The sequence below is a fragment of the Hyperolius riggenbachi genome, chromosome 7 (assembly GCF_040937935.1).
Source record: "Hyperolius riggenbachi isolate aHypRig1 chromosome 7, aHypRig1.pri, whole genome shotgun sequence".
NCBI classification, from domain to species: Eukaryota; Metazoa; Chordata; class Amphibia; order Anura; family Hyperoliidae; genus Hyperolius; species Hyperolius riggenbachi.
The window spans coordinates 43,582,829-43,599,812 of NC_090652.1; the positions used below are offsets into that span (position 1 = coordinate 43,582,829).

Below are 16,984 nucleotides of genomic sequence, written 5' to 3' on the forward strand. Positions count from 1 at the left end.
AAAATGCGCACGCAAAAGACCGCAATAGCGCAAATCACGGCACTTTGCGCACACAAAAGTCCACGTACGGCACTTCACGTGCTAAACAGTTTGCACCGCTTTGTGAATCAAGCTCTATAGCTTTAAATTTTATATAGTCATATCAAACCCACATGTGACAGCCTGTTTCAGACTTTTGGTCCTCATCAGTACATAGCAGGGATTGATATGGCTGTATGAGCTAGGGCTTGGACCAGTACAACAGAGTAACTAAGCAGCTCAGGGTGACCCAAACCACTCGGAATGTGTATAGGAGGATAAAGGAGACCAAAAAGCCCTCCTACTAAAAAAAAAAGCAAAGCTTGGTGTAATTTTCCTTCTTAAAACAGAAGCAAATCTGCAATAATTCAGCTATAAGTGAACATTTGTGGTTACCCACAATGCACTGCTACTGAATATGCAAATTATCCCTCTTCGCCCTTGGTTTGATATGACACTACTTCTTCTTCTTGCTTGGACCAGCCCCTTCTTCTTGCTTGGACCGGCCCTGTGGGCAGGGCACTACTTCTTCTTGTTTGAAGGTTGAGGCACTTAGTCTATTATATATATAGATACTTACAAACATGGGTTACCGCTCAGGCAACCACTGTATAAGCAGGTGGGGAGATTAGACCTGTCCCCACTCAGGATTAAGATGTCGCTCTCTATGAAAGAAGAAAAGGAGGGTGTGTCACCCTTCCACCAAGGGTGGATAACTGGATATGATGATGCACAGAGGCGCCAGTAGTATAAAATGCACTAAAAAGTTTAAAATGTTCAGGTGGCGGTGGTGGACCAGCCAACCAAAAGCAGACACGATGCTGTCGATTGAAGTCAAAGATAATTTATTCACATACTCCGAGACAAACTGTGACGCGTTTCACGGGCAAAATCCCACTTCTTCAGGCATTAAATAAGAGGAATATCACACAGCTCTAGGTCCAGATAAGGCTCGGCACCTCTGTGTGCGTGTAAAAGGCACTGGTCACACTGCATACAGTCATTGCTGGGCTGTGTAGTTCTACTATACTCTTCTATCTATATTACAAGCAAGCCAGCACACTGTCTATCATAAGCTGTGCTTTGCTTGCTACTGTATCTGTTATTGATATCTGTGTGGGTTACACTTACACTACACACAGGCCACAGTCAGTTGCTGAGCCTTGTAGTGCTACTATACTCTTCTAACTATTGCAAGCAAGACATCACACTGTCTATCAAAAGCTGTGCTTAGCTTCCAACTGTATCTGTTATTGATATCTGTCTGTATGGGTTACACACTGCATACAGGTCAGGCCACAGTCACTGCTGGGCCTTGCAGTTCTACCACCCTCTTCTATCTATTGCAAACCAGCACATATCACTCCCACTCAACATATTAACTGTTATTAGTTTTATTTCGTATTGTTATACCCCCCCCCCCCCCAAAATAAAAATAAAAATAAATAAAAAATAAATAAATAATCACAGAGGGGAACCCTGGCCAACCCCACCTGACATCATTGAGCCAATCAGAGGGCTCACAGTCTAAACCCTTGCACCCAATCACAGAAAAGAACACTGTCCAGCCCCCCTGTATAATAAGGAGGGCTGCCATGATGAGACATATCGTCCTAGCTTGCAGAATGCTCACAGTGCTGGTGGCCTAGCAAGGGCTGTACACATTTATAAAAATAAAGCTGTTCAGTGATTAACCCCTTCACTATCACTACACTATTGTTAAATCGTTAATTAGCTTGATGTCATTTTGTGACAGTCATTGTGTACCAGTCAGAGTGTGTGCTCCAGTCCTGCTTGCCTAGCAAGGGCAGTACACAGTGATAAACCGAAAGCTGTTGAGTGATTAACCCCTTCACTATCACTACACTATTGGTAAATCATTATTTAGCTTGATGTCATTGTGTGACAGTCAGAGTGTGTGCTGCAGGCAGCTGCTATGTGTCTGTGTGTGTGCTGTGCACAGACCAGGCCAGCTGCTGCCTGCTAGCTAGCTATTAGCCTTAGCTAGCTACAGCATAGGTTAGTTAGGTTAGGGATTAGGGGATAGGATTACTGTGTTATTGTGTAGTTAGTACTGTAGTACTGCAGTACTAGAGTAGTAGTACTACTGTGTTAGCTTTATACAGAAATGCTGTGCTGTGAGCAGTGCCAGTTAGACAGTGCACTAGTGTCTTCACCTCTGCTGTCTGACTGTCACGTGGCACTTGCCACATGTCACTTGTCACGTGGCACTTGCCACGTGTCACGTGTCACTTGCCATGTGTCACGTGGCACTTGCCTCGTGTCACGTGGCATGTGGCACTTGGCACGTGTCACGTGGCACTTGGCAGGTGTCACTTGGCTTGTGTCACATGCCACTTGACATGTGCCACATGACACGTGGCAAGTGACACATGCCAAGTGCCACGTGCCATGTGCCAAGTGCCACGTAACACGTGCCAAGTGCCACGTAACACATGCCAAGTGCCATGTGACACATGCCACGTGACATGTCCGGCATGCTCCTGGCACACGTTACCCCTGCTGCATTGCCCTGCTCCTGCTGTCTGTGCAGCTCCCACCACCAGGGTGCCACAGGCCACTGCTGCTGTGCTGATACCACCTATATTTAACCCGAACCACAATTGCTGCGTAATTTACTGGGGGTGTCTTGGCTGAAAACTGTCATGTCCCAGTTGTGCGGTTGGACTTTGGACACAATGTGGGCTGCATGACCGCTGTCTGGAACCTAGGCCTGATGTTAATTGACAGCCATTTTTTTTTGGGGGGGGGGGGGGATTTTAAGTCCCCACATCATCAATTAGTGTTTCCCATTAAAAAATAATGATGATGCATGCCTCATTTACCCTAAAAACCCTTTTTAAAGCAAGTTAAAGGTCACTTCTGTTTTTTTCCATGCAGATATCTGAATCCGGCTGGATACCCCGGATACTGAGGTCGGACATCCAATTCGGATCCAGATTGGAAAATTTTGAAATCGGATATCCAACCCAAATCGGATATCTGTGTATCGGATCCGGATTTTGAAAAGGGGTATCCGAGCAGCACTATACCTTTGTGGATGGTCAGGGCTTGCTGATGATAGTGAGGTTTGCAGTGTTCATCATTTCATATATAGTGAGTGGGAATGGCACATCCTTGCCTGACATGGTAGGATATCAGGAAGAAATCCACCCAGTTGTGGTTGGTGATGGTGACAGTGTGGTACACGATGGTACCGGGAGCAGGGGTGACAAATGCTCTGGACGCGGAGCAGTAAAAATTGTTGCTGATCCTTTTCTTCACTACGATGACAATTATGCGAGGAGAATAATTTTCAAAAGTACCAAAGCAGGCCTGTAACCACAGGATCTCATAACTGTGCTGAGCTGTCCATCTGACAATCCATGATCCCGGTATACCACAATCTTCTCTGGCAGTGCATGATTTAACTGGTAGTATTTCTGGAGAGTGGCCACAACGCACAGCTTCAAGCCAGCCATTCATACTATCCTGATGTGGTCGCTGAAAGATTACACAGAAGTATCAGCAGGTCAGGAAAGTATTTATGCTGGCCACACAACAAAGTCTGTCACTGAACGGGAACTTTAGCCGGCATCATGGTAGATCCATTCCGATCACCATCAGATTTTTCAGGGGAATGTCCACTCCCCACAGCTCTCCTTCAAGCTTGCAATTTATCTGCAGCAAAATTTTCTGTGCAATGCTTCCCAGTTTTGTTGGATTAGAGATTGCTTTCACATTCACAACTTGAGAAGGCACAGCACAAGTTCTTTATAGCACTATACAGGTCAGCGCTCGTCGGCAGGTATTAGCTCTGGAATTACCATAATTACCAAAGTAACATATCAGGAAAAAAAAAAACATTGTAGAATTTTATAAATAACTCTTCAATTTTCAATTAATCAAAAAAACAACAACATATTTTAAAATTTTCATCATCATTACCTGCACTCTCGCCAACGTGCGCACGAGCATGGCCATCTCTACACAAACATTGCCGCTGAGAGGACTGACATTTTATGTAACTTTATTAACTAATGACAACCCTTTGCGGCAGTTTGCGGCGGTGCATTAAACAGTGAGTTTGGTCTGTCAGTGTGAAGCAGTACACTACTTACACTACCTGATCCATGTATACACACGTAAGATGTTTTAACTACTTGAGGACCCAGCCTTTACCCCCCCTTAAGGACCAGCGCTGTTTTTTGTGATCTGTGCTGGGTGGGCTCTGCAGCCCCCAGCACAGATCAGGTGGCATGCAGAGCGATCAGATCGCCCCCCTTTTTTCCCCCCTATGGGGATGATGTGCAGGGGGGGGTCTGATCGCTCTGGTCGGCAGGCATTTTGCGGGGGGGGGGCACCTCAAAGCCCCCCTCCGCGGCGAAATTCCCCCCTCCCTCTCCTACCTCTCCCCCCTGGTGATCCGCGCTGCACAGGACGCTATCCGTCCTGTGCAGCCTGTGACAGGATGTCCTCTGTCACATGGCGGCGATCCCCGGCCGCTGATTGGCCGGGGATCGCCGATCTGCCTTACGGCGCTGCTCAATGCAACCAAAGAAGACATACGTCTCCTGCGTTTACATTTAGTCTGCGAGCCGCGATCAGCGGCTCGCAGGCTATTCACGGAGACCCGCTCCGTGATCTAACAGGAAACGGCCGCTCGCCCCCAAGCGGCCTTTCCTGATTTATTAGGGAGGCACCTGGCGATGCAGATCTGCGTCGCTGGTCCTCCAGCTACCACTTTGCCGCCGCACGGTATGAGTGTGCGGTCGGCAAGTGGTTAAAGCACTTTATGCCTCCAATTTAGGAATGCAATGTGATTTCTGCCCTTTAGGGATCATAACCCTGCTCTGCGTCAAATACATTATTTTCCCAGGGACAGCCAGCCAACATGCCCTTCAACGGCAGCTGCTGACACCACCATAGTGCCATCACCCCAAGGCTCAGTGGTGTGGATTTTTTTTTGTGTGTCAGCCTCAGATGAGAGCAATGCCATCTGTACTCTCTGCCACCAAAAATTGAGACGTGGAAAGGCCAACACCCGCGTAGGGACAACTGCCTTACGAAGGCACATGGAGAAAAAGCACAAACTGCAATGGGAAGACCACCTGCAGAAAAACAGCAAACAAAAGCACTCCAGCATGCCCTCCTCCAGGTGTTAGACCCCTTGAAACAACTTTTCCATCACTTTTGTGGCCAGAAATAGTCCCTGTATGTTTTAAAATTCGCCTGCCCATTGACGTGTACGGCGGTTCGCCCGGTTCGTGCGAACTCAAACTTTTGCGGAAGTTCGCGTTCACAGATCACAAACCTACAATCTGAAGTTCGGGCCATACAACCTCCAATGCCAAACCTTAAACTCGCCCCCCATCCAGCAACAATAAAGGCATTGCAATTGGTAGTTGTATTAATATCAGAATCTGTATTATTTGCCAAGCACGACTGGAATTAGGTTTGGCAAAAGCAGGGTATAGTAAATGTAATACAATGCAGATGTCAAAACAGTTGGAAGCAAGATATTTGCGATTGCTATTACTGTTACTTTGGCCACCGGACGGTGCGGCAAAATGCAGCTAGAAATAACGGGCTCATTTCCGCATTTTGCCTCCCCAAATTATAGCAGTAGCTGCTGCTAGTCATGGCTATTATTATAGTTGCCTATGACAGTATCAATTTTACCTGGGTGCCACTGGTACACAAATTAACTGCTTCCCATGAAGATGGTATAATTTTTGTCAAAATAAAGAAAACTCTACACCATATATTATTACTGTGTTCTATAGATGATTGTCCAAATGTACCAGTAATTTCAGCAGCCAGTGTATTGGTATTATAATTCTTAAAAAATGACTAATTTATCAGCTACTTATGAGATTAGGGCCCATCCCGTTTCCCCTTCAATGCCCCCAGTGGCTTCTCAGTCACAGGACTGTTTCCTCTGTCAGCAAGTTTTCCTCCAACATAAAAAAATATCAGCCTTACCGATCACTGTACATTCACTGAATCAGTGCCCCTCTGGCAAACAATATTGCCAAAAATCTGTAAAATAATTAGAGCATAGTCATTAGAGATGTCGCAAACATAGAATTTTCTGTTCGCGAATGGTGGACCCGAAGTTCCGCAAAATGTTTGCGACCATGCGAATTTGGTTGAACCGCCATAGACTTCAATAGGCAGGCGAATTTTAAGACCTTCAATGAAAAAGTTGTTTCAAGGAGTCTTACACCTGGATAGTGGCATGCCAGAGGGGGATCCATGCCAAAAGTCTCACCAAAAATTACGGAGCTGACGCAAAGTCGGGTTTTAAACCCTAATGGGCAGAAATCACATTATGCACAGCTCTGGGTGTCAGTGGGCAGTGGAGTGTCTCACACAGAAAGATAGAATAGTACTATCAGAATACAGTGAAATAATAATGCACAGGAGTGGTACTGTGTGTGCAATTTAATGAGGCAACAGCAGTAGTTTGCAAATAGCTCTGGGTGTTAGTGGGCTGTGGAGTGTCACACACAAAAATAACACAAGAGACTGATGTGCTAGCCCTCAAAAGGGCTGTTTGAATTACTTTCACAGCAAGTGAGGAACAAGAACACAAGCCTAGCTAATGCTTTCCCTACCTATCTGGAGCAAATCTCACCCTGCTCTCACTAACAGTCAGCAGCCAGCAGATAATTGATCCAATATGGCCACTGCCAGTGGCAGCTCAAGGGGGGCTGCTACGTAGGTGCTGGACCAACTTCTGGGGTATCTGATGACCCGTGGCACGTGCAAAAAATGGGTATGTCTATGACCTGCAAGCGCGTAAAGTGCGCAGCGGCAAAAAAAGATGGGTGTGGTCATGACCGGAAGAGGGCGGAGCTAACTGTAATTTATATGAGCCAGAGGTGAGAGTGATATGGAGGCTGCCATATTTATTTCCTTTTAAGCATTACTCGTTGCCTGGCAGCCCTGCTGATCTATTTGGTTGCAGTAGTGATCTGAATTACACCATAAACAAGCATGCAGCTAATCTTGTCAGTTCTGACGATATTGTCAGAAACCCCTGACCTGCTGCATGCTTGTTCAGGGTCTATAGTTGAAAGAATTAAAGGCAGAGGACCAGTACGTCAGGTTCCCTTTAAAAGTGCAACGCAAAGACAGTGGGCCCAAGTTTTGGTGACCCTTTCCCCAGAAAATTCACATAATTGTGCAGGTTTTCTCAAGAAATTACACGTAATGTGACCAGATTTGCCCAGAAAATACGTTCAATCATGTCGGTAGATTTGCCCAGAAAATACGTTCAATCATGTGGCAGATTTGAACACAAAATACGTTCAATCATGTTGGCAGATTGAACCAGAAAATATGTTCAATCATGTTGGCAGTTTTGACTAGAAAATAAGTTCAATCACGTCGGCAGACTTGATCAGAAAACACTTCAATTATGTGGCAGATTTAACCCGAAAACACTTCAATCATGTGTGGCAGACTTGATCAGAAAACACTTCAATCATATGTGGCAGACTTGATCAGAAAACACTTTAATCATGTGTGGCAGACTTGATCAGAAAACACTTCAATCATATGTGGCAGACTTGATCAGAAAACACTTCAATCATATGTGGCAGACTTGATCAGAAAACACTTTAATCATGTGTGCCAGACTTGATCAGAAAACTCTTCAATCATGTGTGCCAGACTTGATCAGAAAACACTTCAATCATATGTGGCAGACTTGATCAGAAAACACTTTAATCATGTGTGCCAGACTTGATCAGAAAACTCTTCAATCATGTGTGCCAGACTTGATCAGAAAACACTTCAATCATATGTGGCAGACTTGATCAGAAAACACTTCAATCATGTGTGGCAGACTTGATCAGAAAACACTTCAATCATGTGTGGCAAACTTGACCAGAAAATACACCTGTTAATAAATAAATAAATAAAAAAAAACCATTTACTCACCTGCTGAAGACCTCCTGTCCCAGCCTCCGTCCGGCGCGCAGCTCCCACGATCCTCTGCAGCCAGCAACTGTAACTTCCATGCTGAGAGCAGGGCTATGGGAAAATGGCACCCGAAGACCTGCACTGCAGACTCAAAGTCTCCAGAGCAGGGCTTGGGATGCCATTTTACTGTAGCCCTGCTCTGCCGCTGACAGAGCTGTGGGCTGCTGCTGCCGGTGAACTGACACGGTGTCTATTAGACGCTGAAAGTCAGTTCACGCTGGGGGGTACTTTAGGGGTGCTTGTAGAATTTTAGGAGGTGCTTCCGCACCCCAAAGCACCCGCCTGGCACCGCCACTGGCCACTGCAATTGCTTTTTTTATAAGGGGGTGGGGGGGTCCAGGAAGGGGTGCTAGCTGATTGGCTGCCATGTGTCTGCTGACTGTGAAGTAAGGGGTCAAAGTTTAGCTCAATGATGATGTATAGGGGGCGAATCAAACACGCCAAATGTTCGCTATTCGCCGCAAATGCAAACAGCTGATGTTCACAGAATACTGCTCGCCGGCGAACTGTGTGGGCCATCTCTAATAGTCATCATATTATTGTGTAGATGTATAAAATACAGGTTTAGATATCCAAAGAAATCGAGAAAAGGACTTACTTGTGCATGCCGGCTCTGTCCACCGTGCATCCTCACAAGTGATATAATCTGTATTAGCCTCTCCAGTGGTATATCCGGGGTCACAGTCATAAAAAACACGGTCACCAGAGGAGTATTTATTCTTTTTCTGTTCTATAATTTCCACATGTGAAATGTTTGCTGGAGGTTCACAAGAGGTATCTGAAAGAGGCATTACAGGCCTTCAGATTGGACCACAAAAATTGCACAAAGTGAAAAACAAATGAAAGGGACCCAGATAAAAAAGCAAAATTTACACTTACCTGGGGCTTCCTCTAGCCCACCATAGGCTGCGAGTATCCCTAGCGTCATCCTGGTTCCTTCCCTGGTCCCAGCTCCAGTTACAGGACGACTTCGGCCTGAAGCCGCCGGGTCTGCTTCCTGCTGCAGACGATTGCGGGATTACACTGGCCGGCTACACGTCACCATGCCAGCCGGTGTGAGAGTCCTGCTCATGCACAGGGCCCTCAGGCTGGCCATCATGATGACGCGTAGCCGGACGGCGTGATGATGCGATCACCACAGCGGGAAGCAGACCTGGCAACTTCAGGCTGAAGTCGTTGTGTAACCGGACCAGGGAAGGAGCAAGGATGACGCTTGGAATACTTGAAGCCTACGGTGGGCTGGAGGAAGCACCAGGTAAGTGTAAATTCTGTTTCTATACCCTGCCCAGGGTCCCTTTAAAACTAAAATTAAAAGAATCTTTGTGATAACAACTTTTAGTGGAACTTCTAAAATAAGTAAGATCACAAATCTAACAAAGATACAAGATACAGATGGTAGTTATATCTAAGTGACAGATACCCAGGGTTATGAAATGCCTGGTTATGAAAAAGTGGCTCACTTCCCTGCCCTAGTGCCTCTTTCCCTCCTTCCCCATGCCTAGGAGTCCTGATGAGAGTGTAAATGTGAGGTTACTCACCCAGATCTCGGCATTCTACTGATGAGATCTCCCTTCAGTCGGGGGCACTACTAGCCTAATACTGAGGGTACCTCTGGCTACCTTATGCTAAGGGGCGCCTGTAGCTACCTATGACAGGCAAGACAAGTAAGGGAGAAGTGACAGCTGGGCCAGCCAGCACACTTGCGGTGTGGTTCAGAGGGAGTTTGTAGGTTCATGGGGCGCAATATAAATTTTATTTGTCTTTGTCTTCTATACTTTCCATTTTCAGGGATGAGTACTGTTGACTCCATAGCAAATCTGGTGAGCATCCTGGCATGGGACCAGATACTGGCATGGGACCATTTCTGAGGATATTGGTGTGGTAACATTAATTAAAGGCAGGGGTGTAGCAATAGGGGTTGCAAAGGTTACAACTGCATCGGGGCCCTTGGGCCAGAGGGGCCCGAAGGGCCCAGCAGTATTAGCTCTCTATTTGTCCACTGCTCATAATAATCACATCTATAGATACTTTGAATAGTGGTAATCATTAACAAACTGCTCCCCATCCCCCTGTCAGCACCTCTGGCACTGTAGTTGCCATCGGCAGGTTTTGGTGCACCGTAGCAATTGTTATGTATAGGGTGCTGGGGGGGCATTGTAAAACTTGCATCGGGGCCCACAGCTCCTTAGCTACACCACTGATTAAAGAGTAACTGTTAGGCAGAAAATACACAATAAGTTCTCTACTGCATGCTAATAGAGCAGTAGAAAGGATGCTAACCAGGCAATGTAAAAGTTTCAAATCATTCTTACTTTTGTCGATTTCTCTCCTCATGCCCCAGGCTCTAAAAGTGTACGCAAGCCGCAGAGAGAAGTGACAGGCATGCTGAATCAGCCTGATTGGCTGATGCCTCTGTCACTCATCTCTCTGCACTGCGATTGGCCGCCTGGTCTCCCCTTGTCTGCCTGGTTGCCGCTGCTGTTAGAGCGCACGGAGGGGGGCCAGAGGCTATCTCCTGTCACTGTCCTCTGCCCCCCTCCTCCAGTGGCATGTCCACGCCCCCCCCCCCCCCCCGCCGTTCTGCCGCCCGCCGCCGCCGCATTCTCCTTTTTCCCCGGACTGAGCTTTGGGGAAGGATAAAGGTGGTGCACACACACAGACTCCCGGAATAATGGTTCCAGGCGCTGCAGTATCCTACACTCTGCACTAGTGCAGAGAATAGATGGGAACGACAGCGCTTGGATCCATTATTAGGTGAGTCTGTGTGTGGCTGCTGCATTTATTCCTCCCCGCTGTGCTCAGAGTCAGTGCGGGGAGGAGGGGGATGCGGGGGGGGGGGGAAGAAGATCTAGCCGGACACAAGATGGCCCCTGCCAGCAACAGGAGCCTTCTAATATATAAACATGAAAATAACAGAAATCAAAACGTGGACACTACGATACATCTGTCATGTAAGTAGAGCATGTATTTATCTACTTACATATGTGTTTTTTGAGGGGGCATTTTGGAGCTAACAGTTGCTCTTTAAAGGTAAGTATTTATGATTAATTAAAAACAATTAAATACCTTTCTCCTGGTTATGTTTTTATTTTTTTTTTACTTTTTGTGGAAATGAGTTAAGGCTACTTCTTGAACCATGTGGGCTGTTATAGCTCTGGGTGCGGAGCCTCACATGGTCTGGGTTTAGAATTTTGGCTATACCAGCCTGCATGGGTAATAAGTGCTTAAAGAGGCTTGGGAGGAATGATCCACGTGGATTGATAAAATACATGTAGGGTATTCAGAACTAGTATGCATTACGCACCCATTAAATAACCTAATTACGCACTGCCTGTACATATACTGTATACTTCCCCACCTCTTGTTTCCACCCCATTCCTTTAGATTGTAAGCTCGCAAGGGCAGGGCTCTCACCCTTTTGTGTCATGGAATGTTATTAATTTAATTGCTTGCACACTGTTATACATTTTAGCCATCATGTTAAATCAAATTGTAATCAGCAGTGCTGTATCTTGTACAGTGTTCATATTTGATGTACCGTATATACTCGCATACAAGCATATACTTGCATATACTCGCATACTCGCATACTCGCATACAAGTGAATTTTTGACCCCCAAAAAGGGGGCAAAAGTTGGGGGGTCGGCTTGTATGCGAGTCATTTTTTACTGGTGGTCGGTGGTCCGCGCTCCCCCCTCCCCGCTCCCCCCTCCTCCCGTGGCCGCCGCTGCTATTACCTGCTTTAGGCAGTGGCTTCCTCTAATCCGGGTTCCCCTCTCATGTTCCGTATAGGAGATCACAGCAGTGCGCCCGGCGCTGCTGCTGTGACGATGCAGGGGGCAGGAAAGAGCGGTTCTCCTGGTAACGGCGATACACATCGCCGCTACAGGGAGCCGCACACTTTCCTGCCCCCTGCATCGTCACAGCAGCAGCGCCTGGCATGCTGCTGTGATCTCCTATACGGAACATGAGAGGGGAACCCGGATTAGAGGAAGCCACTGCCTAAAGCAGGTAATAGCAGCAGCGGTCGCAGGAGGAGGGGGGAGCGGGGAGGGGGGAGCGCGGACCACCGACCACCAATAAAAAAAGACTCGCATACAGGCGAAGCAGGTAATAGCAGCGGGGCCGCGGGGGGAGCGCTATACTGGCCACTACCTACCTATACTGGGCACTATACTAGCTATACTGGGGAACTACCTGCCAATACTGGGCACTTTACTAGCTATACTGGGCACTATACTAGCTATACTGGACACTACCTACCTATACTGGGCACTATACTGGCTATACTGGGCACTATACTAGCTAAACTGGGCACTTTACTAGCTAAACTGGGCACCATACTGGGCACTATACTAGCTATACTGGGGAACTACCTGCCAATACTGGACACTTTACTAGCTATACTGGGCACTATACTAGCTATACTGGACACTACCTACCTATACTGGGCACTATACTGGCTATACTGGGCACTATACTAGCTATACTGGGCACTATACTAGCTATACTGGGCGCTATACTGGGCACTATACTAGCTATACTGGGGCACTACCCACCAATACTGGGTACTTTACTAGCTATACTGGGCACTATACTAGCTATACTGGACACTACCTACCTATACTGGGCACTATACTGGCTATACTGGGCACTATACTAGCTATACTGGGCACTTTACTAGCTAAACTGGGCACTATACTAGCTACACTGAGGCACTACCTACCCATACTGGGCACTATACTAGCTATACTGGGACACACTGGGGGATCACGCAGCCTGCACCAATCCAGCATTTCCTACCCCCGGCTTATATAAGGGTCAATCATTTTGCCCTGGTTTTTCAGGGAAAAGTTGGGGGGTCGGCTTATATGCAGGTCGGCTTATATGCGAATATATACGGTATATCATTGTCTGTATCATTATGTATCCCTTGTTTGTTTTCTTACATTGTACAGCGCCACGGAATATGTTGGCACTTTATAAATAAATAATAATAATAATAATAATTAAAGTAAATCTTAAAAAAAAAAAAAAAAAAGAAAAACAGCCTAAATTTACCTTAGGGGGAAGCCACTGGATTCTAATAAGGCTTCCCCATCCTCTTCACCCGCCTGCGCAGTAGAGCGGACCCAACAGGCTACTGCGCCTGTGCAGGAGTGGGGAAGGTAAATATTTACATGGCCGCTGTTTGGGGGCTGCCAACACTGGATCCTGGCGGGTGAAGATGTGTAGTGGAAAGTACTCCCCAGAGTCCTCCAGAGTACTCCCCAGAGTTCTCAAACATAACAAGGTCTTTTTGGATTTTTTTTAAATTCTCCCTAAGATATCTGGCAAAATTTTTAAACGTCGGAATTCCGTGGAAGTTATGCCACAATGTAGCAGGACTTCCCCACCACAATCTTCTCAGGCACCTCTGGTGCCCATTTTTCCAGGCTGTGTCATGCCTGAATACCTGCTTCATAATATGCTGGAAACTTAGACAAGGAAGGGTGCTAAAACAGTTTGAAAAAATCTTATCAAAATAATTGTTGTGCTCTCCAAAATTCATACTCATAATAATGTTTTTTGCTTTACCACATGCAGTAATACTTTGAGAATTGAAGCCTACATGGAAAATGTGTTTGTAATTTGTTTTTGAAATTCTTAACAACTAGCATATTAATTGGGGGTTTGGTTTGGCCATACTTCATCTTTAGAAATGTATACATCTATATTTTTTCGCCTTTCTCATGTGTTATAATGTTTACTCCATTGGACTCTTCTGTAAACTCTCATAAATTCCCTCCCCCCTTACCCTTTTCTTTCCCTTTCTCTTTTCAACCCGCTGGGTGCTACCACAGGCAAGATGTGGTATTTCCACCCATGGTACGCCCTTTAATCCCCTACCTTTTCCATCCCTTACCTTCCTATCCCTCTTTTTACCTTCCTCGTCCCTTTTTCTCTCCTTCCCTCCCCATATAATAAAAAATGTATGGGTTCCCTTTGACCACTGATGTTTTGAATATTTTTATTCTTTCTATATATCTGTCCTGAATGTGGTTACAGTGTTTACTTCATATGATATGCTATTGTGTGATACTCCCCATATGTGGGGAACATGTTATATAACTGTGTATATCATATGATATTTTTCAATAAACACCCTTGAAACGAAAAAAATCCAGAAACTTTTTGAAGAACCCTTACAGTCATCAATATTGCATGCATTTTTTGTTTTCAGGAATCAGGGTGAGTGTTACCTACAGATACACTTTGGAACATTTTGCCATCTTCCAAGTAAGCATGTAGCATTCCCATCTCCGGACAACCTGTACTCTGCAGAGCATTCATAGGAGGCTTTCTCATTATGCTTGTATTCTGTCTTTCCTTCTAGAACTCTCCCATTTGCTATTTCTTCCGGTTTCCCACAGAGACTTTCTAAGGAAAGAGAAAAATTTCCAAGTACAGTTTAGCACATGTGGAAAGATAACATTCACAGCAGACAAACACTATCCAGAATAAATGGCAGTTTTTAATAATTTATGAAAATATTGGAGAGTTTTTTTTTTAAATGTATTTATTCATTTTCTTTAACTGTTAACCACTTGAAGACGGCAGTGATTGAAATCTACACCCTGTTTTTGTGGTGCCATAGATTTCCCTAGCTGTCATCCAAGCGCTCCTGCGTTGATTGCACACATATGACAGCTGACATATCCCCTCACTGATCAGGAGCCATCCCGATTGGCTCCTAATCATGTGATCACTATGATCACTGTTGATCGTAGTGATCACTAAAGGCAGCAGCGGGGGCAGAAGCAGCAGGATAGGACCGGTACTCACCTCTCCTGGTTCCTCCGGCGATCATCACTCCCAGTCTGCTCTGCACGTCCTCCAGCATTTTACCATCTCTAGTGTCGGGCCTCAGCTTGATGATGACTTAGTGGCAGTGTGAGGCTGAATGCCGATCTGAGAGGAGGGGAGAGCTGCTTGTCGCTGGACCAAGGGAATGTGAGTTAATACTTACCCAGTATGCTGCCTTCTGCCAGCTCTGCACAAGGGGGACCACAAATCGAGACCACCCCACCAGACCACCGCACTAAACTACCCCACCAAACCACTTCATACCACCAGATCAGCCTACAAGACCACTCCACCAGACAATCAGAGACACCCAACAGACACACCCCTGCCAGAGCTACCAGGGATAACCCCACCAGGCCACCAGGGGCCCACCAGGCCAAAAGGGGCACTCCTGCCAGGCCACCAGAGACATTCCCACCAGGCCACCACAGGCTCACCAAGCCACCAGGGAAACCCCCACCAGGCTACCAGGGGCACGCCAGGCCACAAGAGACACTCCTGCTAGGCCCATCCCCACAACACCAACAGGGACACCCCCTCACCAGGCCACCAGAGACACCCCCTCCAGGCTACCAGAGACACCCCTGCCAGGCCACTAGAGACACCCCCGCCAGGATATCAGGGTCACCCTTGCCGGGCAACCAGGGACACCACTGCCAGGCCACCAGAGACCGCCTTAAACCACCAGAGACACCCCATCAAGCCACCAGGGGCCTGCCAAGCCACCAGGGACACCCTCACAAGGCCACCAGAAACACCAGCTAGGCCACCAGAGACACCCCCACCTGGCCATCTGGGACCCGCCAGGCCATCAGGAGCCCACCAGACCACACCTCCCCTGCAAGACCACTAGGGACACCCCTGCCAGGCCACCAGGGACCCTCCCATCAGGTAACCCCACCCACTTTAATGACCACACGCTCTACATAATAAAATCATTAATGAACCTTGTCCATTAACCCTTTTCCCCTAAAGTTTACAAGTAAAAGAATGCTCCCTTAAGATTGTATCTCATGGTCCCAAATTGAATTAATCAAACGTAATGTATGCACACATATAATTGAAAGCAGTTGAATGCTGTCAATATGCTGTTTGAGTCAGAGCAGTTCAGTTTGTTCTGCTTTTTTTTTTTTTTTTATTAATGGACACCCGAGGCAAAAATAAGCTAATGAAATAATTGATTGTATCTATCTTCCTTCTCCCAAAAAGGACTTTTGTAAGATATTCCACAGTTTTATTTTATGTTGAAATCTACTTTTTAACTTTTAACGGTTTTATTGTTTTTGCTCAGTGATACATTCATTGAAGTATGGCTGCTAAGAAAGTGTTTTATAGTTGGAATTTCTTATCAGTGAGGGTCACACTGTAGTCACTTCCTGTCTGAGTCAGGACTGAGTAAGCCACTTACATACTTGATATTTAACTGTAACGATTGGTGTCAACACGCAGAGAGAGAATCTGATTATTGGTGATCTGCAGAATCATCAGCAATGCAGATATACACCAGATTATGGATGATCTGCAGAATCACCAATAATCCAGGCATGTCTAACCTCTGGAAACCTGAGATATGAGTGTTTGGTGTAACAGTAGCACTTTGAGTGAGAACCACCAGAGAGAGGAGCTGGAGGTTAGAAGAAGAAGGGAATTCACCCCAGACTGTGGGTGAATCCCTATAGGCTAAAGGCTCCCTAGGAGAGGGGCCTAGGCTTGGTTGCATGATGCCCTGCTGCTAAGATAAACAGACTTGCCCTAACTGGATGTGAGATCCTAGCTCTCTATACCCTAGAGGCAGGCTAAGGTAATACAAGTACACAGTGCTAGTCTTGGGTGTGAGGTCCGTAGTGTCAACACTCTGGAACTAGTCTATAGCATAACATAGCATTGACACAGTATCCTAGGCTTGGGTGTGAGGTCCGTAGTCACAACACCCTGGAACTAGTCTATAGCATAACATTGCGAGAATAATCTAGCTCAGTGTGAATTCCCAGGTCCTCCTGGTTCTAACACACTGTGGGATCTGACTGAGGTCTGTGTGCCAACACATAAAGCATTTGCAACGGCAGACAACGTGAGACTGAGGGACGAGTGGTTATATAGTGCAGCGCTGATCAGCGTTGCCCAGTCC

At 46.4% G+C, this 16,984-nt stretch overlaps 1 protein-coding gene across 5 annotated transcripts in view; it reads right to left on the bottom strand.

Annotated features, from left to right (window-relative positions):
* The window catches only part of LOC137524285 (complement factor H-related protein 1-like), a 149,712-nt gene that overhangs the window by 39,167 nt on the left and 93,561 nt on the right, over positions 1 to 16,984 (bottom strand). For all 5 annotated transcript variants that reach the window (XM_068243967.1, XM_068243968.1, XM_068243966.1 and 2 more), the window contains 2 exons: positions 14,257 to 14,430; positions 8,609 to 8,788 (listed from right to left, as the gene is read on the bottom strand). In XM_068243967.1, coding sequence (XP_068100068.1) covers positions 8,609 to 8,788; positions 14,257 to 14,430 — 354 coding nt within the window. The remainder of the gene's footprint in view (positions 1 to 8,608; positions 8,789 to 14,256; positions 14,431 to 16,984) is intronic.